The sequence below is a fragment of the Pterocles gutturalis genome, unplaced genomic scaffold, assembly GCF_000699245.1.
Source record: "Pterocles gutturalis isolate BGI_N339 unplaced genomic scaffold, ASM69924v1 scaffold2248, whole genome shotgun sequence".
Lineage (NCBI taxonomy): Eukaryota > Metazoa > Chordata > Aves > Pterocliformes > Pteroclidae > Pterocles > Pterocles gutturalis.
The window spans coordinates 26,810-45,186 of NW_010120120.1; the positions used below are offsets into that span (position 1 = coordinate 26,810).

The window sequence follows — 18,377 nt, forward strand, 5'->3', positions numbered from 1 at the left end:
AAAAGCAGGTGTAGAGTTGACCCAAAAGATATCTCTGAACAGGCCAAGGTACTGATCTGATAGCACCCTTACACTGTTGAGTGTCTAAGTCACGGAGGTGCTTACAGACTGAGCCATTCAGAGTTTTTCTGTCTGGTGGTAGTCGAGGCTGATCAGCTTGGAGCCGGTTCAGTATGAAAGAGACACTTGTCACCTACATGGGTAGGTACAGAAAAGAACGACTCAAAAATTCTGATACTTTCTATTTTGTCTCCTAATTCTTTGGGACTTTCTGAAACAAATTCCTTGTTTTCAGATCTCCACATGTGTTGGAGGCTGAATATCCCTTTATTTCTTAAGTTTGCTGCCCATCATAGGAACTGGTTTCTTTATCATCCACTGATTTGACAACCCAGGCAGTACAGCCTGGGGCCCCAGCAGATCTGCCCAGCATTCAGGTATTTATAGGCTTATTGCCTCATGATTAGAGCAAACCCCAATTTGATTATTTGTTTCCACCTCTTGTGCCCAGCCTGGGCCCTTGGAGACATGCTGTGTTCTGCATTAACTGACTTGTTACTTGTTTCCTCTTCAGGAATGATGGTTACTCTGCTTCTCCTGGAAGGCCAGAGAGTCTGAGCACCCAGCGAGATCTCTTTGAGGAGAGAGAGGAGGAGTACTTGAATGCTTTTGACAAGAAGGCCCAAGCAGACTTCGACAGCTGCCTGTCTTCTCAGAGGATAGGCCAAGATCTCTTGTTCCAGCATCAGGAGACTGTGCAGGAAACCTGTCCTGCTAGCAACCGCCATGCAAACTTGAGGTGTTCACCCCTAGAGCCAGATTTTATCCAAGCAGAGAAGAAGCCTGAATATAATGGCTGGGATATCAGCCACCCTCAGAAACCTGCAGAGACTGCAGCAGAGGTTGCTGAAGAAGTGCCCAGAGATGAGCAGTCATTCAGTGCCGACCCATGGAAGAAAGAAGGAGCTAGTACCAAACAGTCCACTGAAGAGACAACAGAGTGGGCTTCTGAGAACCGGAACACCAGTGGTCAGCAGCACCAGGAACAAATGGGGAGGACACGGCGATCAGGCCCGATTAAAAAACCAGTCCTGAAAGCCCTCAAGGTGGAGGAAAAGGAGAAGGAGATGGAGAAGGTTAAATTGGAGGGAGAAGACACCTCACGCCCACTGAAGGAGAAGGCGGCTGTTCAGAAGGTAGAAAATGAGTCAGATGATTCTGCAGCCTTACTGAACTCTACACGCTATGTGCTGGATGACAGAGGTTCTTCCCAAGCCAACCTTGCCCGAGAGGCTGAGAAATCTCAAGAGGAAGAGGAGGAAGAGGAGGAGGAAGAGAAGCCAGAAAGAACCTGGGAGAGCAAGCTATCCAGAGAGTCCAGTGATCTGCCTCCCACAAAAAGAAACAACTGGATCTTCATTGATGAGGAACAAGCCTTTGGTGGGAGAGGTCAAGGGCGTGGCCGAGGGCGAGGCTTCAGAGAGTTCACATTCAGAGGCCGAGGCACTGTTGTGGGCAGCCGGGGAGTCTATAACAACCAGCGCAGTGCACGAGGGCGAGGGCTTCGGGAGTTCAACCAGCCAGAGGACTTTCCCAGAGGCAAGCCAAGGCGACGGATTGCGAGTGAGACACACAGTGAAGGGTCAGAATACGAGGAGCTCCCCAAGCGTCGCCGGCAGAGGGGCTCAGAAAACAGCAACGAAGGCTCTGTACTGGACAGGGAGGACAGTGACTTGAAGAAGGGAGACTTCAAAGAATCTTGGAGGTCCAACAAAATCTATTCAGATGATCACACTAGTCTAGATCCTAAGATGAGGGCTCCAAGAGCTTTTGGGAGATCACTGCCACCAAGACTGAGCAATTCTGGCTATGGGCGGAGGGGTTTCATGGGTAAGGAGCCAGCCCAGTGGCAAGGCCGGAATGGGGGAGTGGGGTGGCAGGAGTACAGCCACACCTCTCCGTCGGACAATTTTGGGAGCAGGCAGCAGTCTGACAGGGACTACATTCAGGATTCTTACAAACACGTGGATTCCTTTTCCAGCCGGGTTTTTGACGAGAGTCATCTGGATGACAAAAGGCACTTTTTCCAGGAGGATTACTCAGCGGATCAGGAGAACATAGAGAACAGGCCTTTCAGGAGGCGGCGTCCCCCACGCCAAGACAAGCCTCCGCGATTCAGGCGCCTCAGGCAAGAGAGGGAATCGGTCGGCCAGTGGAACCCTGAGGAGGGAGGCCCCAACCTGCTGCCAAGCCAGTGGCCTGGAAGACCCAAGCTGACCACCGCAGAGAAGAGCAGCATCTCAGGCAGGCGGTCTCCTGAGCTGTCCTACCAGAACTCATCAGACCATGCCAACGAGGAGTGGGAGACAGCATCTGAAAGCAGCGACTTCAGCGAGCGTCGGGAGAGGCGAGGTGGAGTTTCCGAGAGTGAAGGCCAGCTGGAGGGTGGCCTTGGGAGTGGGACCTTGGGAGAGAAGAGGGAGCTAGCGAAGAGGAGCTTCTCAAGCCAAAGGCCGCTTGTAGACAGGCAGAACCGCAAGGCCGAGCCAGCAGGGTTTGTGGAGCAGTCTGTTAGGACTGGCGTGGGAGCAGCTTCCAGATACGAGAGCCAGCAGAACGGGACTCTGATAAAAAGCAAAAGGTAAAGTTGTGTTCTGATGTACAGATACCTGTCATCTGATATGCAGAGATACTGGATGATTGGAGAAGGGCTGGACTGAGGGTGAGGAGCTGTTGGCTGTGTTTCTTTGCCTGGTGCAGGTGACTTCCAGCAGCGTTAATCCAACCTTATGACGTCCAAGGGTTTCATGATTGTTGATGCCTTTGCTTCCGTGCTGGGAATCCAGGTTTATGGAAGTTGCTGAGACACTGTGAACGTGACATATGCTGCTCTTCTTTACCTTAGTCTTGGGCCGAGACAGCTCTCCACTCTCTGTGCTGCTTCTCACTAGAGGCATGAAAGATAAAGAAGGAAATCCTGGGATGAGTTGCTGTGAGGTGTGCAGGTTGAGCATCACCAACCTCGATTCCCTGTAGTGCAGTTGTGGCATGAGCACAGTGTGTGATATTGCCAGTCCTAGCTTTCTCTGAGCAAATATAGGCCTTAGTGGAGACTGGTGATGAATGGCGAGCAGTGCTGTGTGTTTCTAGCTTGGTGGGAGGAGTTCCTCCCGGAAGTAACTGGTAAAGAACATGTAGCATATATACCCATCTTTTAGTGATAAATCTAATTACTTTCCCTTTTCTTGTAGGTCTCCAGAAGAAGGAGGGGGCCCTGGCAACACCAGTGGTGGGAGCAGCCACTCCATTTACAGCTTGGATAGGGCCTCCCATGCGAACTCGGAGAATGCTGAGGGGCCAGGCAAAAAGCCAGAGAAGGAGCCTAAATCCACTGCGCAAAGAGCAAACGAGAAGGGAGAGGCCTTGTCACAGTTTGAACTGACTTATGGAAGTGAGCGTCTTAATTCATTTGTTTCTTTAAAGGGATAAGACATTGTGGCTGACTTAAAGCCAGACTGATTTCAATCCAAGAAAGTTTGGTTTCAGGGAGAATAGTTCCATATTTCTATCTAAGATTTAAATTTCAAGCCCAAAATACCTTACATGGTGCAAAGGAAGTTGAAAAAGTATCCAGAGTGGGGAATTTGAGCCTGAGCTCGTGGCAGGGGGGCAAGAAATTAGTATCTCTGAAACCATTGACATTAGGCCGTGACTCTGCTTTTCGCTGTTCGTAGAATTGAAGTTTAACATGTAGAAATGATGGGTGTGTTTTCAAAAGTACCTGCGCATGCTTTGGTCCTTGCTAATATTTCGAAGGTGTGAGGTTTGTTTCAACTGATACTACACCTAAAGTTACTCAAGTTACCACGTGGCTCACATTTCTCAGCTCTCCTGGCTGGAGCATGCTCATTTTGAGGCAGAGGTGAGCAAAGCCCTGCAGGATAAAGTGACTGGTAGAGGTAAATGGATGCCATGGCTTAGTTTTCAAAGCTTAGCTGAACTTGTTTGCCTGTAGCATGGATCCTGTTTGGAACACTCTTAAATTAGTGCAATTATGAAGCTTTATGTGTGTACACACATGCATGACTTCTTCCCTGTGTATGCTTTGTTCAGGTACCATTATCGATAATCGGGTGTCAAACACAGCAGAAGAGAATGAAGTTGGTTCTATGGCAGGTGAAGGCTTCATTGAGGTTCTTACTAAAAAGCAGCGTCGTTTGCTGGAAGAAGAGAGAAGGAAGAAGGAACAGGCTGCTCAGGTGAGGCATGGCAGGCAAAAAGGTTAACAGGATACACTGTTCAGACTGCAGTCAGAGGAGCAAGGCCCCAAAAAATGTTTGGATGAGCAGGAAAGCATGCAGTTGGCCAAAGTAGGCCAAATCTTCTGTTAGGCCCAGGAAATGTATTTTGCTTTTGATGGGCAGGGGCCGTTGGTCTGAAAAGGGCAGTTAGATTTCTGACTGTTGTTGTTTTCTATCAGAATTATTAACCTATGAGTTAAGGAGGGTTTTCTAAAGTGATCCTCATCCAAAGCAACTTAGCCCACTAAGCCAGTTGCTGGCTGTAGTTGGTGGGATATTGGGCAGCAGTGAGCTGCCCAAAAAAAGGGTGGGGCGGGGGTCATAGCAGCATTTAGAAACCCAGGGTTTGAACTTGCGAGGAGCAGGCTGTGTTAGCCCAGTGCAGTGACAGGTCTTACAGCCTGTGCCTTTTCTCTCTCAGGCACCAGCTAAGGCCCGTGTCCTTCAGTCTCGCATTCCTCCTCGATTTGCTAAGAAACAGAACAGCTTGTGCTTGGAGCAAAGTGATGTAACAGTGTCTGGAAACAGCCTGGGCACAGAGATCTGGGAGAGCAACAGCCCAGGTAAGTTTTGGGTGCATTTGGTCTGAAGTGTTTTCACACAACTGGGAAATCCTCTGGTGTGTGCAGGAAGAGCAGGATGTCCATGCTTAAGAGCAGACAACGTTCTCTTGTCTGGTGCTCGAGGTGGGAGAGGAGCTAGCAGATGTCTGGAGTAGCATCAGTTCAAAGCTGTGCTGTTCAACCATCCTCCTCATGTTGTTGACCATGTCATTCTCCTAATCTGTTTCTTGAGTTGTTTTGTAACATCAAGATCCTACATAGCATTTTCTAGCCTGTTGGGCTGGATCTGCTTCAGACATTTTCTTACTTTGCTTTCCTCTGTTTTGTCATCCGCTAGCCGCGAATGGCTAGTGCTTCCCTTGTTTCTATCTCTGCTCTTTCTCCTGTTGTCTTCACATTCCCTAAGAAATCTTTTCCCTATTCTCTGCCCTCACACTCCATACCCTCTCTTCTCTGTGCTGTCATGTCTCAGCTGAATGGCACCACTAGCTTTCTGAGGTGGTGAAAATATCCTATGTCGTGTCTAGAAATTGAAAGTTAATAGTGTAACATGCACGGTGTACAAGCTGTGCTCACAGTTGTGTTTCAAGCAGCTGAATCCTGCTCTCTGTTCTCTTCCAGCTCTTTCTGTTCAGTCTCCTGGCAGTGATTCCTGGAGCAAGCCTGTGAATACCTTTAACGGTACTGAATCTAACACCGCTGAGGTAAGTGGCACCTCGTGTGCCATTCAGGTATCATGTGTATAAAATATTAACATAGGTGGTTTATGCTTCTCATTGCTCTATTTGTGCTTAGCTACCCTCAGCTCTGCTTGTGCAATATTAAACTCTCTCTCTGCAGTTCTAATTTGAGCTTGATGCTGCTCAAATCTTGACCTAGAGGGCCGAGTGCTGCTTATTGTTACGTATGGGTATAAATCTGGAGTAACTGGTAGACCTGTTCCAGGGTTTTGATTCTAACTGGATGCAGAGTGTGGTCGAGGATGGTGGAATCCCAGGGGACATGTTTGTGCGCCTCACGCCTGTGCGCAGTGTGTAGCTGTAGCCTTAATGTAGGGAAGGTGGAGGAGGTTCCTGAATGCTTCATCTCTAGAAACCTGAGTTCAAATCTGGTTTGGGACACAAGTGAAATGAGTTCGGCAGTCTCACCCTAGTTGCTCTGTGGGACACTTTTTTTCCTTATTCTAAAGCCATGGTGTGGTTGGTGCATTGGTTAACCTGTCTCAGGGTTGCACAGAGCTGAAGCAGCAGCCAAGGGATGCTGCAGGCGAGACCCAACTCCTTTGCAGTTAACCAAGAATGTGATTTGAAAAGGGGGCATGGTGTTGCTGTTTCCTGGGATATTTTTTTTTCTCCTATGTGGAGTTGGCTCAGTCCGGGGCTTTAACACATTTCGTGCTTTGCATAGCAGGGTTTTAAAGGCAGCCAGGGGGATAGTGGCATTGACTTGAGTGCGGAGTCTCGGGAATCTTCCGCTACCTCCTCTCAGCGCAGTTCTCCATATGGCACCCTCAAACCAGAGGAGATGAATGGGGCTGGCCTGGTGGACCCAAAGCCTGACTGCCAGAAGGAGCAAGTGCAGAAGCAATCTGATAAAAAGGTAATCTGGATTTGCAGCCAAGCCAGAGTACATAGTGAAAGACCTTGTGAAGTGGTTGTGTTGTTCATGATAGCATTTTTAAGGCTTGAAATTGGGTTGTTCGGTCTTTGTGTCTCAGCCTCTCTGCTTTCCTGTTAAGGATTCAGATCAAGGCTCAGGACAGAACAAGGAACACAAGCCTGGACCAATCGGCAACGAACGCTCCCTGAAAAACAGAAAGGGTTCGGAGGGAACGGAACGGCTGGAAGGGAATATTCCCCCTGTTAATGGGGTGGAAATTCACGTGGATTCTGTACTTCCTGTGCCGCCCATTGAATTTGGAGTAAATCCTAAAGTGAGGATTTAATTTAATTTTATGTTCTTGGTGATTTGAGCTTGTTGAGATATGAGAGGTGATTTGAGGCAGAAAGATTATTTAGAGGAAGCTTCTAGCTGTAGATTTACTTTAGACTTCATTACTGACACAAACCAGGTACTCAAGTTATCTTGGTAAACATGTATATCCTCTTGGAAATATCGTCCCAAGGACCAGCTGGGGAGATAACAGAGGTGAGGGACAAAATTGTGGCCTTCTAAGCCTTTGTATGCCTCTGGGGGTTGCCTGCTGCTGAGTGCTGAGAAATGTCTTTTCGTTTTCTTCTAGTAAAGCTTACAAGAGGACAATCTTTAGTTTCTAGTGTCATGATTCAGGCTGAAGTCACTAACCATGAGAAGCAGATGGGTGGCCCTTGGACCTGGATTTGAGTTTTTTGTGTTTTGATTTTTCAGGACTCTGACTTCAGCTTGCCGCCTGGTTCTGCCTCTGGCACTGCAGCTAACCCTGTCACCAAACTGCAGGATGCCTTGGCCAGTAATGTAAGTATTTCTTTTATTTCTTTTGGCATTGATTTCATCAGAGATAGTCCTTGCTTAAACCTCAGATGCTTCCAAAGAGAGCAAGCATGTTTCTTTGCAGTTGACTTCACACTTGATGCTTAGGCAGTACACATGACTAAAATCTGTAATGGAAATTGGTGTCCTCAAGGCACCTGGATAAAGTGAGCATCACTGGCCCAGAAGTGACATAGGGAGCAACTCTATCATTCAGTGACCTGTGTAAAGAAGAGCTATTGCAGATCTGAGATCACCATTCTCCTCCCTTGAGACACAAAGGAATGCTGGTAATGGATGTGATGCGGATAGTGACATTTTTAGGCCTGAACTGCCAGCTTCCTCAGGAGGTCTCATCTGCCACAGCAAGGCAGAGAACTGTGAGTCAGATCCTTTTGGAGGTTTCCTAGCTTATTCCAGCCATCTGGCTGTTTCATTGTTTTATGTGAAAGAATGAGCACACTGAAAGCACAGCTTGTAGCTTAGCTGTGGACAGCAATGTGAGAAATACAGAAAGCTGCTTTTGAAATGTCTTGAAGCTTGCAGGCTGTTTGATTTTGGAGGTTTGTCTTAAAGGGTGTTTATTTTCGGAAGTGCCCTTTGTGAAACAGGTTTTGTCTGAAATTTAGGTAGGTTCCAGATATAGGACAGGAGGGGGAACTCCTGCAAATTGAAGTTACTGGGTCAGAAGTGGAAGCTGGTGTAATTCAACATAGAGGGTGTTATTGCACATAATTCCAACTGCAGAATGGATCATGGTTGAATGTGGTACTTAACTCCGGCAGTACCACTGAGGATTGAATCCTTTGAGGTGTAGTTACTAGAGCTGCCAGCTGAGGCTCTGTCAGCCTTGGTAGCTCATGACATTCTCAGAAAAGTTATAAAGTATTCACTATTTATGAATCTCCCCCCAGGCAGGGTTAACGCAGTCCATTCCCATTCTGCGAAGAGATCATCACCTTCAGCGGTGCATTGGCCTGAACCCAATGTCCTTCCCCACTGCAGACCTTACTCTTAAGGTAAGCAAGCTGGCACGTGTTTGTCCTAGGTGTGGATGCCATGTCTCCATGGCCAGAGTAGTGAGGATGGAGAGATCTTTCCCACAGCGTTTTGTTAAATACTGCTAAATGTTTAATTAGCTTCTGTAAAAGTTGTGCATGTATGTTATTCAGCATGGGTGGAAGGGCATGTGTTTCACCAGTCCTGGATGCTGAAGTCCTTGCCAGTTGTAGAACAAGTGCACCAGAGCTTTCCTGCTATTTCGGTAGCTGGGTAGGATGGCTGGTTAAGGATTCTAGGTGCCTGGTGGTTTAAAGAAAAAAAAACCAAAAACCAAACATACAACAAAAAAACTACCCCAAAATAAAACAAACCAAAAATCACCAGCACCCCAAACCCAAAAAGCTCAGCAAATGCCACGGGAGATTGAGTGTTTGTGGAGGATGCTTGCCCATTGGGAACTGGTGTGAAACCCCTCGACCTGAGACCTGCCAGCTTTCCACTAGGACTAGATGAGACTGAATTTGAGCTAATAGGTCATAGATGAGCAACTCTAGTCTTCAGAATTGTCCTCCCCATTTGAACTGTCTGTAGTTATTGTCCTTCATTTCCATAGATGGAGTCTGCTCGTAAAGCTTGGGAAAACTCTCCCAGTTTACCAGAACAGAACTCCCCAGGAGGCGCAGGTTCTGGCATCCAGCCCCCTTCCAGTGTGGGAGCTTCCAACGGTGTCAGCTACAGCTCTTTTGGTGGAGTTTCTATGCCTCCTATGCCTGTGGCGTCCGTAGCACCTTCTGCATCTATTCCAGGTACCTGCAAACTGCAGCAGCAGTATTTGTGTTGTCTGGTTGGTATCTAGGAATTATACCCTGATTCTAGTAAATGAGGGCATGGTCAGAAGAGCTTCCATGTAAAGCAACTGTCTGGCTGGTATTTAACAGATTCTTAATGAGTCAGTCAAGACAGAAAGAGGACCCTTTCCCCACTTTGGAGAATGTTGCTTGAGTGTGATTGGTATAAATTTAGCACAAGGATGACTTTCCCTGTAGAGCGGCAAGTCTCTGATGTCTCAGTAGATCCTGCTTACTCTTCACTTTGTGCTCAATAGAATAGAAGGGAAGTGAAGAAACCTGTGGCTGAGAGACTTTAACAGTCCCAGTGTCAGTATCAACAATTCCTCTGCTCATTTTGCTATTTAAGTCACAGATTGCGAGCACCTTCTGCTCTTTGTATGTAATAACAACTTGCTTACGGTTTGCAGAACTCTGGGAGGTGGGAAGGTGTTGCTGTCCTTGAGGTAGAGGGAAGGCTTAAGCTCAGTCACGTTAGTTAGTGTGTATAATTAGGGAGAGCTTCTGGAAAAAGGAAATGTACTTGGGTTCTCTGCCTCCTGGGTCCCAAAGGATCTCTTGTGCATGCACTATCCTTCTCATTTCTCGATTCAAGAAGGGACTGGGATGTGCTGGACAGAAGTGATAGCAAGTGGATCACTGCAGTGACTCTGTTTATTAGCTTCCACTTGGAAAACATTGTTCCAAGTCACGTGGTTTGCATCGCCACCCACCCCAATTTTGCTTGTAAATCCCATGGTTCAGATCTGCACAGAACCGCAGGAGTGGCACAGCACTTCCTAATTGGTGCCATTCTTGGGATGAATGTGGGTTTTCGATCTCATGTGGAGGTCTCAAGCGTCATGTTAGCTCTTTCTGTCTCTCCTAGTTGCAAAGGTGAGATGATTGCAAAGCAGGTTTCTGGCATTTAGGAACAGTTTGGAGTGCAGATCACCAATTCCTGAACTGTTAGTGTCTCTAACTTGTTTTGTGGAGGTGGGAAACCTGGGTTTGCGTTTAGCCTCTTACACAAAGGTGTCATTAATTCTCAGCAAGCCTGCTAGTGTAAGTGGACTGCTGGCTTTGGTATGTAGACTTCAGGAGCTTTGCAGGCTCTTCTGAATGGGTACTGTGTTTGTGGTGACCTGCTGAGCTGGTTGCTGAGAGGTAGGAAATAGTCTTGACCTGCAGTTATCTGCAGTGTACTGTGCTTGTGTCTCCCCTGTACCTGAAATTACAGCCTGCCTTCTCTGATGTTTAGGTAACCATATTCCACCCCTGTATCTGGATGGCCATATGTTTGCAAGTCAGCCCCGCCTGGTCCCCCAGACAATACCTCAGCAGCAAAGCTACCAACAGGTAAGGGAGAAGTACAAGTAGCTAGTGGTTTTTAAAGGATTCTTCAGGTTGGCATTTAAGAAGCGAGGAGTCATTTATCTCTCTGATAGCCCAGAGGAGCTTAGATGTAGCTCCCTTTAGGTTCCTTGAATGCTGCTTCCCAGTGGGTGTCACAGGTTAGTGAAATTGAAGGGAGGGAACTGAGCGGTTTTTTCCTCTCTTGTACCAGTGCCTTTGGACTGGATTTGACTGAGGCAGATGCTGAGATGTCTGTGTGAGGTAAAGTGACTTTCAGTAAATTCCATGGCTGGTGATGAGCAGTTTCACTAGCCTTAGTAAATAGGGTGTTGATAGGGTTGGGGAGAGCCCCTTCAAGGTAAGAGTGCAGACAAGTGAGAGCTGGGATTGTCAGTGCCTGTTCTGTGTGTGGAGCACATTGGTCCCCTCATATGCCTGCCTCTTGCAGGCATCAGTATTCCCTCTTGGGTGCCTTTGCAGTATCTTCCAGTGACAGCGTGCTGCTGTTCTGTGGAGCGATGCAGGGGCTTGTTAAAGGCGCAGTCTAGGCAATTGTCATGGCAGAATGGCTCGCGGGGGAAACTGATGGATATTTAACAGCCTTGGAGAGCTTCTGGCTCCTCTTGTGCCTCTCAGTCATATTAATTTCTTCTGCAGGCTGCTGCTGCTCAACAGATTCCTATTTCACTGCACACATCCTTACAGGCCCAAGCTCAGCTTGGGCTGAGGGGTGGTCTGCCTGTTTCCCAGTCCCAGGAGATGTACAGTTCCATACAGCCCTTCAGGTAACTGCTTCCAGTTTTTAATTTCCTTGTGGTCTGAACTCTGATGTTTCTAAAAGTACAAGACAAGAAAAGAATAAATTCCTGCACTTTGTTCGAGAAAAAGTTGTAAGATTCAAATTAGGAAATTAAATGCAGGTGTAACAGCAACAGTACTTGGCTACAGGAGCTGCTTACTGGAATTGAAGTAGTGAGACATCCACTTCAGAGTTGGACTGGGTGGGGGAATCATGCTCTGTGCCCCCTTTCCTGCATGAGATGAGAGTGAATGGTCAGAATAGTCCTTCAAAGCCTCAAAAACCTATCCACTGAGGTTTAAATAAACCTTTATTTTGCTAGAGCTGTTTGAATCTTTAACTTCCGATTCTCTTCTGCTTTGCAAAACTGCTGCAGACTTCTGGTAATCTGAATGCTCCCTTACTGCTAATCCAGCACTTATTGTGCAAGGATATTGATAAGTAAGCTTTGGATAGGACACAGTGTCATTCTGTTAAATAGTCCTGCAACACAAGGACATGGTTGTAGGGGCTTGAAAGTGGAAGTAAAAACCCCTGTAACTAAAATGGAAAATGGCATCACAGCTTATTTCTAAGGTGTCGGTTTAGTAGAGTCTGTGAACTGCTTGCTGATTGCAGGCCAGATATGGTTTGGCAGTGTGTTTGTGTGTATGTATAGTCTGCAAAGGTTTTCTGCATAATGACTTGAACTTATTTTTCTTCTCCAGGTCTCAAGTGTATATGCACCCCAGTCTGTCTCAACCCAGCACCATGGTCCTGACAGGAGGCACTGCTCTGAAGCCTCCGTATTCCGCCTTCCCAGGCATGCAGCCTTTGGAGGTGGTGAAAACCCAGTCTGGGTCTCCCTATCAGCCCATGAATGGAAGCCAGACGCTGGTTTATGAAGGCCAGATAAACCAGGCAGCTGGTATGGGAGCTTCCCAGATGATGGACTCTCAGCTTACACAGGTTAGGAGCAGGGCTTGCCAGCCACTCCCTTGTAGTGGGTTTTTCACAGCCACTTGTTTCTGAGACTGGGTTGAAACTGGTATGTGTGCTGCGTCGTGTGTTTGTGTGAACTGAGCTCTCTGTAAAGAGGCAAAAGATTGCCCTGAGAGACTATTCTGTGAACCGTTGTTTCAAACATATAGCACCTTATTTAATGAGATTCTTGCCAATTGCTTGTCTGTCCCTGCTGAGTTGTCATTTTGTAACTTGGATGTCCTCGCCCTCAATACAGATGTTTCATGCAGATCAAACCTTGCAGTGCTTCATGCATTAGGGGGCCTTGATGCAATAGTTGTCCTAAAAGAACCTCTTCCAAGAGCCAAATTCCAGTCTTCCCCAGACTTAAATCAGTGTCCAAGCTAACTAGGATAGGACCTTTCATTAAAAGCTCATATATCTTCTCAATTCATTTGTAATGCAGGTGTTAGACCTGTCCAGGTCTGTTTACAACTACTTTTGATCTGTTTGGCAGTACCTTAGCAAGAATTTCACTGTATGTCTTGGTAGCATACAATGTTTTTGGTAAAGCATGGTACAGATAAAGACATTGACTCCTACTGTAAGCATAGCTGTGTTCATGGTCAGATGTGTTCTGATTCTCTGGAGAAGCTTGATACTTTCATTAAACTTGCCTTACATTTATTTTGGTTTGTTTAAAGAGGGATTTTTGTGTTGTGACTGACGTAAAGAGTTAATCCTGAAAGTAACTTAGCAGAAGAAAATAGAGAGGTGTACTAAGTATCTGAAGACATGCTTTATCCATCCTAAGCTAGTAACTTGGTCTCTTATGCCAGCCTTAGATTTTATTATCCAGCAATTGTGAGAACTGCTATATGAATCAGAGGGAACAGGAGGCTCTTGAGTCCTGAGCTGCATTTTTTAAAAAATACTCTTAATTATTACCATCACCAGTTTGAAGCTCACTGCAGAACATAGAGCCGAGGTCACCATCACTTTCTCTAGAGGTCCGGTGCACAAAATGCTTTGGCATGAAAGTGTAGCAGATTTTCTGATTTGGATATCAAAGCTGCAAACAAAATGCCTGACACTGAGCTATCTCACCTTGACATCATATCAAAAGAAAACACACTCATAGAGTGACTGTGAGGAAGACTGAAGAACTGATGACTGTTCTAATCAAGGAGGCAAGCCCTGTGTCTGAGTGCAGTTATGTTAAATCGATCCCATGTTAAAAGCCCAGCTGACAGGGTGTTGGCAACACTACCAGAACATGCTTTTCAGTGTGAAAGTCCCTCTGTTACATTGATTTGCATTTATTCTGTGCCAGACTGTGCTGTTTGTGAGCTTCCTTTTGGCAGTGTTGTGCTTTCAGGGTATTAGGAGACTGTGTCAAACACAAGACTTTTATTCCCATTAAGTAACTCCATGTCCTTATCACACAGCTAACAATGCCTGTGCCTGGCTCCCAGCTTCCTCTGCCCCGCTACGGCTCTGGCCAGCAGCCCCTGATTCTACCGCAGTCCATCCAGCTCCCTCAGGGGCAAAACCTGCCTGTAGGAGCTCCCCGAAGAATCCTCCCTCCTGGATCCCAGCCTTCTGTTCTTGCTACCAGCAGAGAGGTAAGGATTAACTCCTGCACACTCATCTTGGCATCCATTAACCCCTCCTGCATTGACGTTTTGCCCCTTGATCTTGCTTGTTAAAGGGGAGACTGGTTGGGATCCTTAAATGTCAAAGACAAGGATTGGTGTTAAATTGAAGGAGCCCTTTTCCCCTCATCTCCAAAGCACAGGCCAGCAGTTTTTCAGGTTTTGCTGCTGGTCATCATTCTGTTTCCAGGGAGCCACATCCTGCCTTGGTCCAGTTTGGAGTCTCCAGTTTTATTGCATGTTTATGCAGGTTTCCCCAGAGTGCTTGAGGGGTGGTGAGATCCAGACACAGTTGGAATACTGCCCAGATATTTCACACTGTTGTGAAGCTTGTCCATTTGAGTAGGTATATTAATGTCATGTCTGGTTTGATGGATTCGTATCATAAGTTTGTCTATTACAGGGGAGAGAGAGCACAGCAGTTAACTTCCAGGTTCTGTGTTTGCTTGTGCTGCTGGCTTGTTTGTTTAATACAAGCAGATAATTGCTCTTACAAGCCTCACTTCTTCACCTGAAAAAATGTTTCTTCTTTTAATGGGCACAGTGGGTAGAAGGGCAAAGATTTGGCATAAGTGTTGATATGAAGTAATGAGTGATTTCTGAATGCAAAGATGATTCTCTCTCTCTCACTCATTTTCTCCTGTAGTCCTCCCAGATGGAAATGAAAGGGTTTCATTTCTCCGATGGTAAACAGAGTATGTCCTCCGGAGGGTCAGTACCGTCACCACACACGTACAGGTAAAATGTTTACAGAACTCTGCCTCTGTAGTCAGAATGGGAAAGCAGCGGTGTTCCCCGTTTGCAGTGACATGGTGCGCGCATCGTCCCTGTACAAGATTCACTTGGGTTTTCATGTGTAGAATGTGCTCACTGTAGACCAAATACTTGTATCAAAATCTATTATCACGGTTTTCATTTCTGAATGTGGGCCACTATGTATCTGACTTGGCCCTTTGTGCTTGTGGGAAGCGCATAAAGTTATTTGTTTACTGAGTCTGAAAGATAAATTGGGATTGGTGTGTGCATTTGTGTGTTCCTTGTTAAGGTGGAAAACTTTAGGATCACTGAATAAATGTTTTAGTTTCCAGTATGGTTATTTTTTTCTCCTAACCAATCCATGTGGGTTTTTTTTGGGCTGGGGACCTTACTGATCTGCACAGCAGACTCGTGCCCTGTCTGCTGCTTTCTGCTGTCTTTTTTTTATTTTCACACATGAATAAGGTTCTCATTCCATTGTAGAATTTACTCCATGAATATTGTCGACTCTTCGATTTCCAGGCCTAGCTCTGCCAGCCCAAGCGGGAAGCCGTCTGGACCAGCAGTTAGTATGGGCTCTGTGCAAGGACACTATGTACAGCAGGTAGTGTACGTCAAAACTTTGACCCAACAGTGGCTGCTTTTCTGTACTGTCCTGATTGTGCCTTGGACTCAAGGGGTGACAGAAAGGCCTGTGTACTGAAGCTGGGAGTGGGAGCTGTTATTTTCCCTGCAAGAGGAGGGCGTGAGTGGGTGTACTGAGTCCCAACAGTAATGCTGTGCGATTTGAAAGTCAGGAGAGATGAGAGGATTACCTGTTTCACAGTGCCCATCTTGGGTTTTGTTGTGCTTTTATGGGTTAGTTGCGTTGCTAGGCATGTGAGACACTTTTGAGATCCTACATGTGAAGTACTTTAGGACAGCAAAGTGTGGCAGAATAGAACAGATACCTGATTTTGTTCAGTAAATTTGATGTCTTGCATGAATGATGGTCCCAGTTTGGTTTTATATCTGCCTAGGGGTCTCTCTGCTCACTAATGCTTTGGTTTTGTATGTCAAAAGGCAAAGCAGCGGGTGGATGAAAATAAAGCCAACCTGGGAGCAGTAAAGCTGCAAGAAACAGCCTCCACAAACCAGATGAAGCCAGTGCGCACAGGAGCAATCAAACCTCAGGCAGTCAAAGTGGAGGAGAGCAAGGCCTAGAAGCACCTCTGATGCCCAGCTGGTCCTACTGCCTGAGGGGCACCGCAGCTTAGACTGGACCCCACTGGATCTCCTGAAAATCTCGCCAGACCTACTCCCCACCCCACATTGACTGACTACAGCGACATCATCCAAGCCCCTCTCCCAACAACACAGTTTTAAACAGTGGATATGACATTGACCTGCTTGCTTTAAAACAAACCAACCATGTGACTTTTAAGTGGCTCGAGCCATTTTTTTATTTTATTTCCCCCTCCCCATGCCCCGTCTGCAGGTAGCTGTGATTGCTCACTTGGCAAAGCCTATCCTTCTCCTTCCCTACTTCTGTCTCAGCAGAGTGGCAACTGGGGGAGAGGGGTTAGTTTGAGGTTTTTTCATTTTAAAGGCAGCTGAGGTTTTTACAAAAAAGCTATATCTTTGTATATAGCAGAACTTTTATATGTTCTCTCATTTCTCCCCCCTTCTTTCTGCTTTCCTCATTCCTTCCAGAAAAGAATTCCCTCCAGCTAAAATTATGTTCCGACAAAACTCTGCTTAGTTTTATAGATGATTCTGTGCTATGCTGAGAATCATGACTCTTCTAAACTGAATTTGTTTTGGAATATTTTCCCCAGATGATTTAGCCTTTCAGATTATTTGGTTAAAAAAAACAACAAGGCAGTTACAGCATTCATTAATTTTTCGGTATTTTTGTTTTAAGCTAGAAGCAGTGCTTGCGTTAGAAGTAAATGTGTATTAAAGGTATATAGTAGATGAGTGCACCACTTTAATAGTAGCTTTGGGGTGCCTTGTGCACAACAAAATGTGTCAGTTTTGTTTTAAGGAAAAAAAAAATCACATTTCTGTTGCAAGCTCATCTGGATCTAGGTGGGTTCTTCTGTGGGTTTGGGATTTTTTTAGTGACTGTCAAACACACACCAAAATGCAAATCATAGATTTACAAAATGTAAAATATGTTAAGAAAAATCTCCTCACCGCACATGGGTCAGAAGAGTTGGCTAGAGCCAACGGGTCTGTATGGACTACTTTTTGTAGTTGTGATGCTCTCTTACGCTCCCTACCTTGGCTGCTCTAATTCTTCATGTCTCCTGAGACATGTTCTGTATTGTGTTCATCCCTTGGGGCTGCTCTCCTAAGCTTTGCTCTTCTCCCTTTTCCCTAGGTCTTTATTTCTGTTCCTCTAACTCATGGCCTTTTGTAAAATTTGTGTAGAAAGGCATTGGTAAGGGAGCCCCTCTGCAAGGCAGCCGTTCTAGCACACTTGGAACCTCCTTTTTTGGGTTGGAAGCACGTGGTTACAGAAGCAGTTTGGAATCACCCTTTTATTCTCCTTCCCCAGATGAACAGCGAAGGGTTCTTTTCTTTTGATGCGGTTGCATATAGTGCGTATCCAGTGTCATTAGCTTACACTTTCTTACCCAATAGTTGATGATCTACGAAAGGAAGGTCCCAGTGGGAAGGGGATGGGTTTTTATTTCTGTGGTTGTTTGGTTTTGATTTGTGTGTGCGTGTGTGTGTGTGTGTGTGTGTGTAGATTTTAGGATGGACTTACAAGTTCCTGAAAGTGCTTGGAGTCCTTCAGCTGACTTCAGTCTTAAGTAAACTAAACTACTTTCAGCTAACTTGGTTTGTGTTTAGCTCTTTCAAAATGTCAAGTAGGCTGCTCACTCTGAAGTGAGGGAGAGAAAACTTCATTTTGACAGGAGGTGATAGCTTGCTAACTGGCTGTGCCATCTGCCTCTGCTAGGTGGCAGCAAGTCATTTGTTGGTGGTTCCAAAGAAGATATTTTGAACAAAGAATGTATTTGGGAAGGGATCTGAAAGGTGTTCTTGTTTCTTCGTTTGCTTTTTTCCCCCCTTTCTGAAAGAGTCTTTCTAGGGATGCATTTGAAGTTTTAAGCTAGGTATAAATAAGAATTTTATACAGTAGCTTTAAAGAGCTTAGGAACCTAAACTATCTTAGACATAATAATGTCCCCTCTCCACAGGTGTCCCCATTGACCATGGCAGAGAATCCAAAGGGAAAAGGATAGGATGGTACTTTAAGAAAAATAAAAGCTCTTTTTTTTTTTTTCCCCCCTCATGTTTTACAGATTTTTAACTTCAGAGCAGAGTGTGCCAGCATCTCTCCAGTATCCTCTTTTAAAGTACAGGTTTGAGATTTAGCGACAAATGTTTTCCCAGCCTTCAGACATCTCCCAGACCTGCATCCTCATCTGCTAGTCCTGCTCCCAACATTTTCCAAAGATTGCTCCACCAGTAACTCATCCCACCCCCTTTCTATTTTCTTCCTTAGAATATAATGAACAACAGAATTGTCTTGTTTGTTTCCTTTTTTTAATTATCCTTCTGCCCAGCTGGCCCTAGCTAATATCAGCCCAGAATCTAACTGTAATGGCTAAAGAGACTTATCTGAGCCCCCCTCTTCTCATCTCTTTCCTACCCTAGACACACTACTTAAGCTTTACAAAGACACTAACCTCTTTCCTCCTACCTATATGACT

The 18,377-nt window shown here is 45.9% G+C and overlaps 1 protein-coding gene across 1 annotated transcript in view; it reads left to right on the top strand.

Moving 5' to 3' along the window:
* The window catches only part of PRRC2B (proline-rich coiled-coil 2B), a 30,621-nt gene extending 14,220 nt beyond the window's left edge, over positions 1 to 16,401 (top strand). Inside the window, 17 exon segments of the mRNA XM_010076756.1 lie at positions 575 to 2,641; positions 3,252 to 3,451; positions 4,114 to 4,259; positions 4,723 to 4,864; positions 5,486 to 5,568; positions 6,272 to 6,463; positions 6,603 to 6,797; positions 7,232 to 7,318; positions 8,248 to 8,352; positions 8,949 to 9,141; positions 10,424 to 10,521; positions 11,176 to 11,303; positions 12,025 to 12,265; positions 13,708 to 13,884; positions 14,561 to 14,652; positions 15,193 to 15,274; positions 15,733 to 16,401. Coding sequence (XP_010075058.1) covers positions 575 to 2,641; positions 3,252 to 3,451; positions 4,114 to 4,259; positions 4,723 to 4,864; positions 5,486 to 5,568; positions 6,272 to 6,463; positions 6,603 to 6,797; positions 7,232 to 7,318; positions 8,248 to 8,352; positions 8,949 to 9,141; positions 10,424 to 10,521; positions 11,176 to 11,303; positions 12,025 to 12,265; positions 13,708 to 13,884; positions 14,561 to 14,652; positions 15,193 to 15,274; positions 15,733 to 15,873 — 4,369 coding nt within the window. The 3' untranslated portion in view covers positions 15,874 to 16,401.
* Positions 16,402 to 18,377: the final 1,976 nt, after the last annotated feature.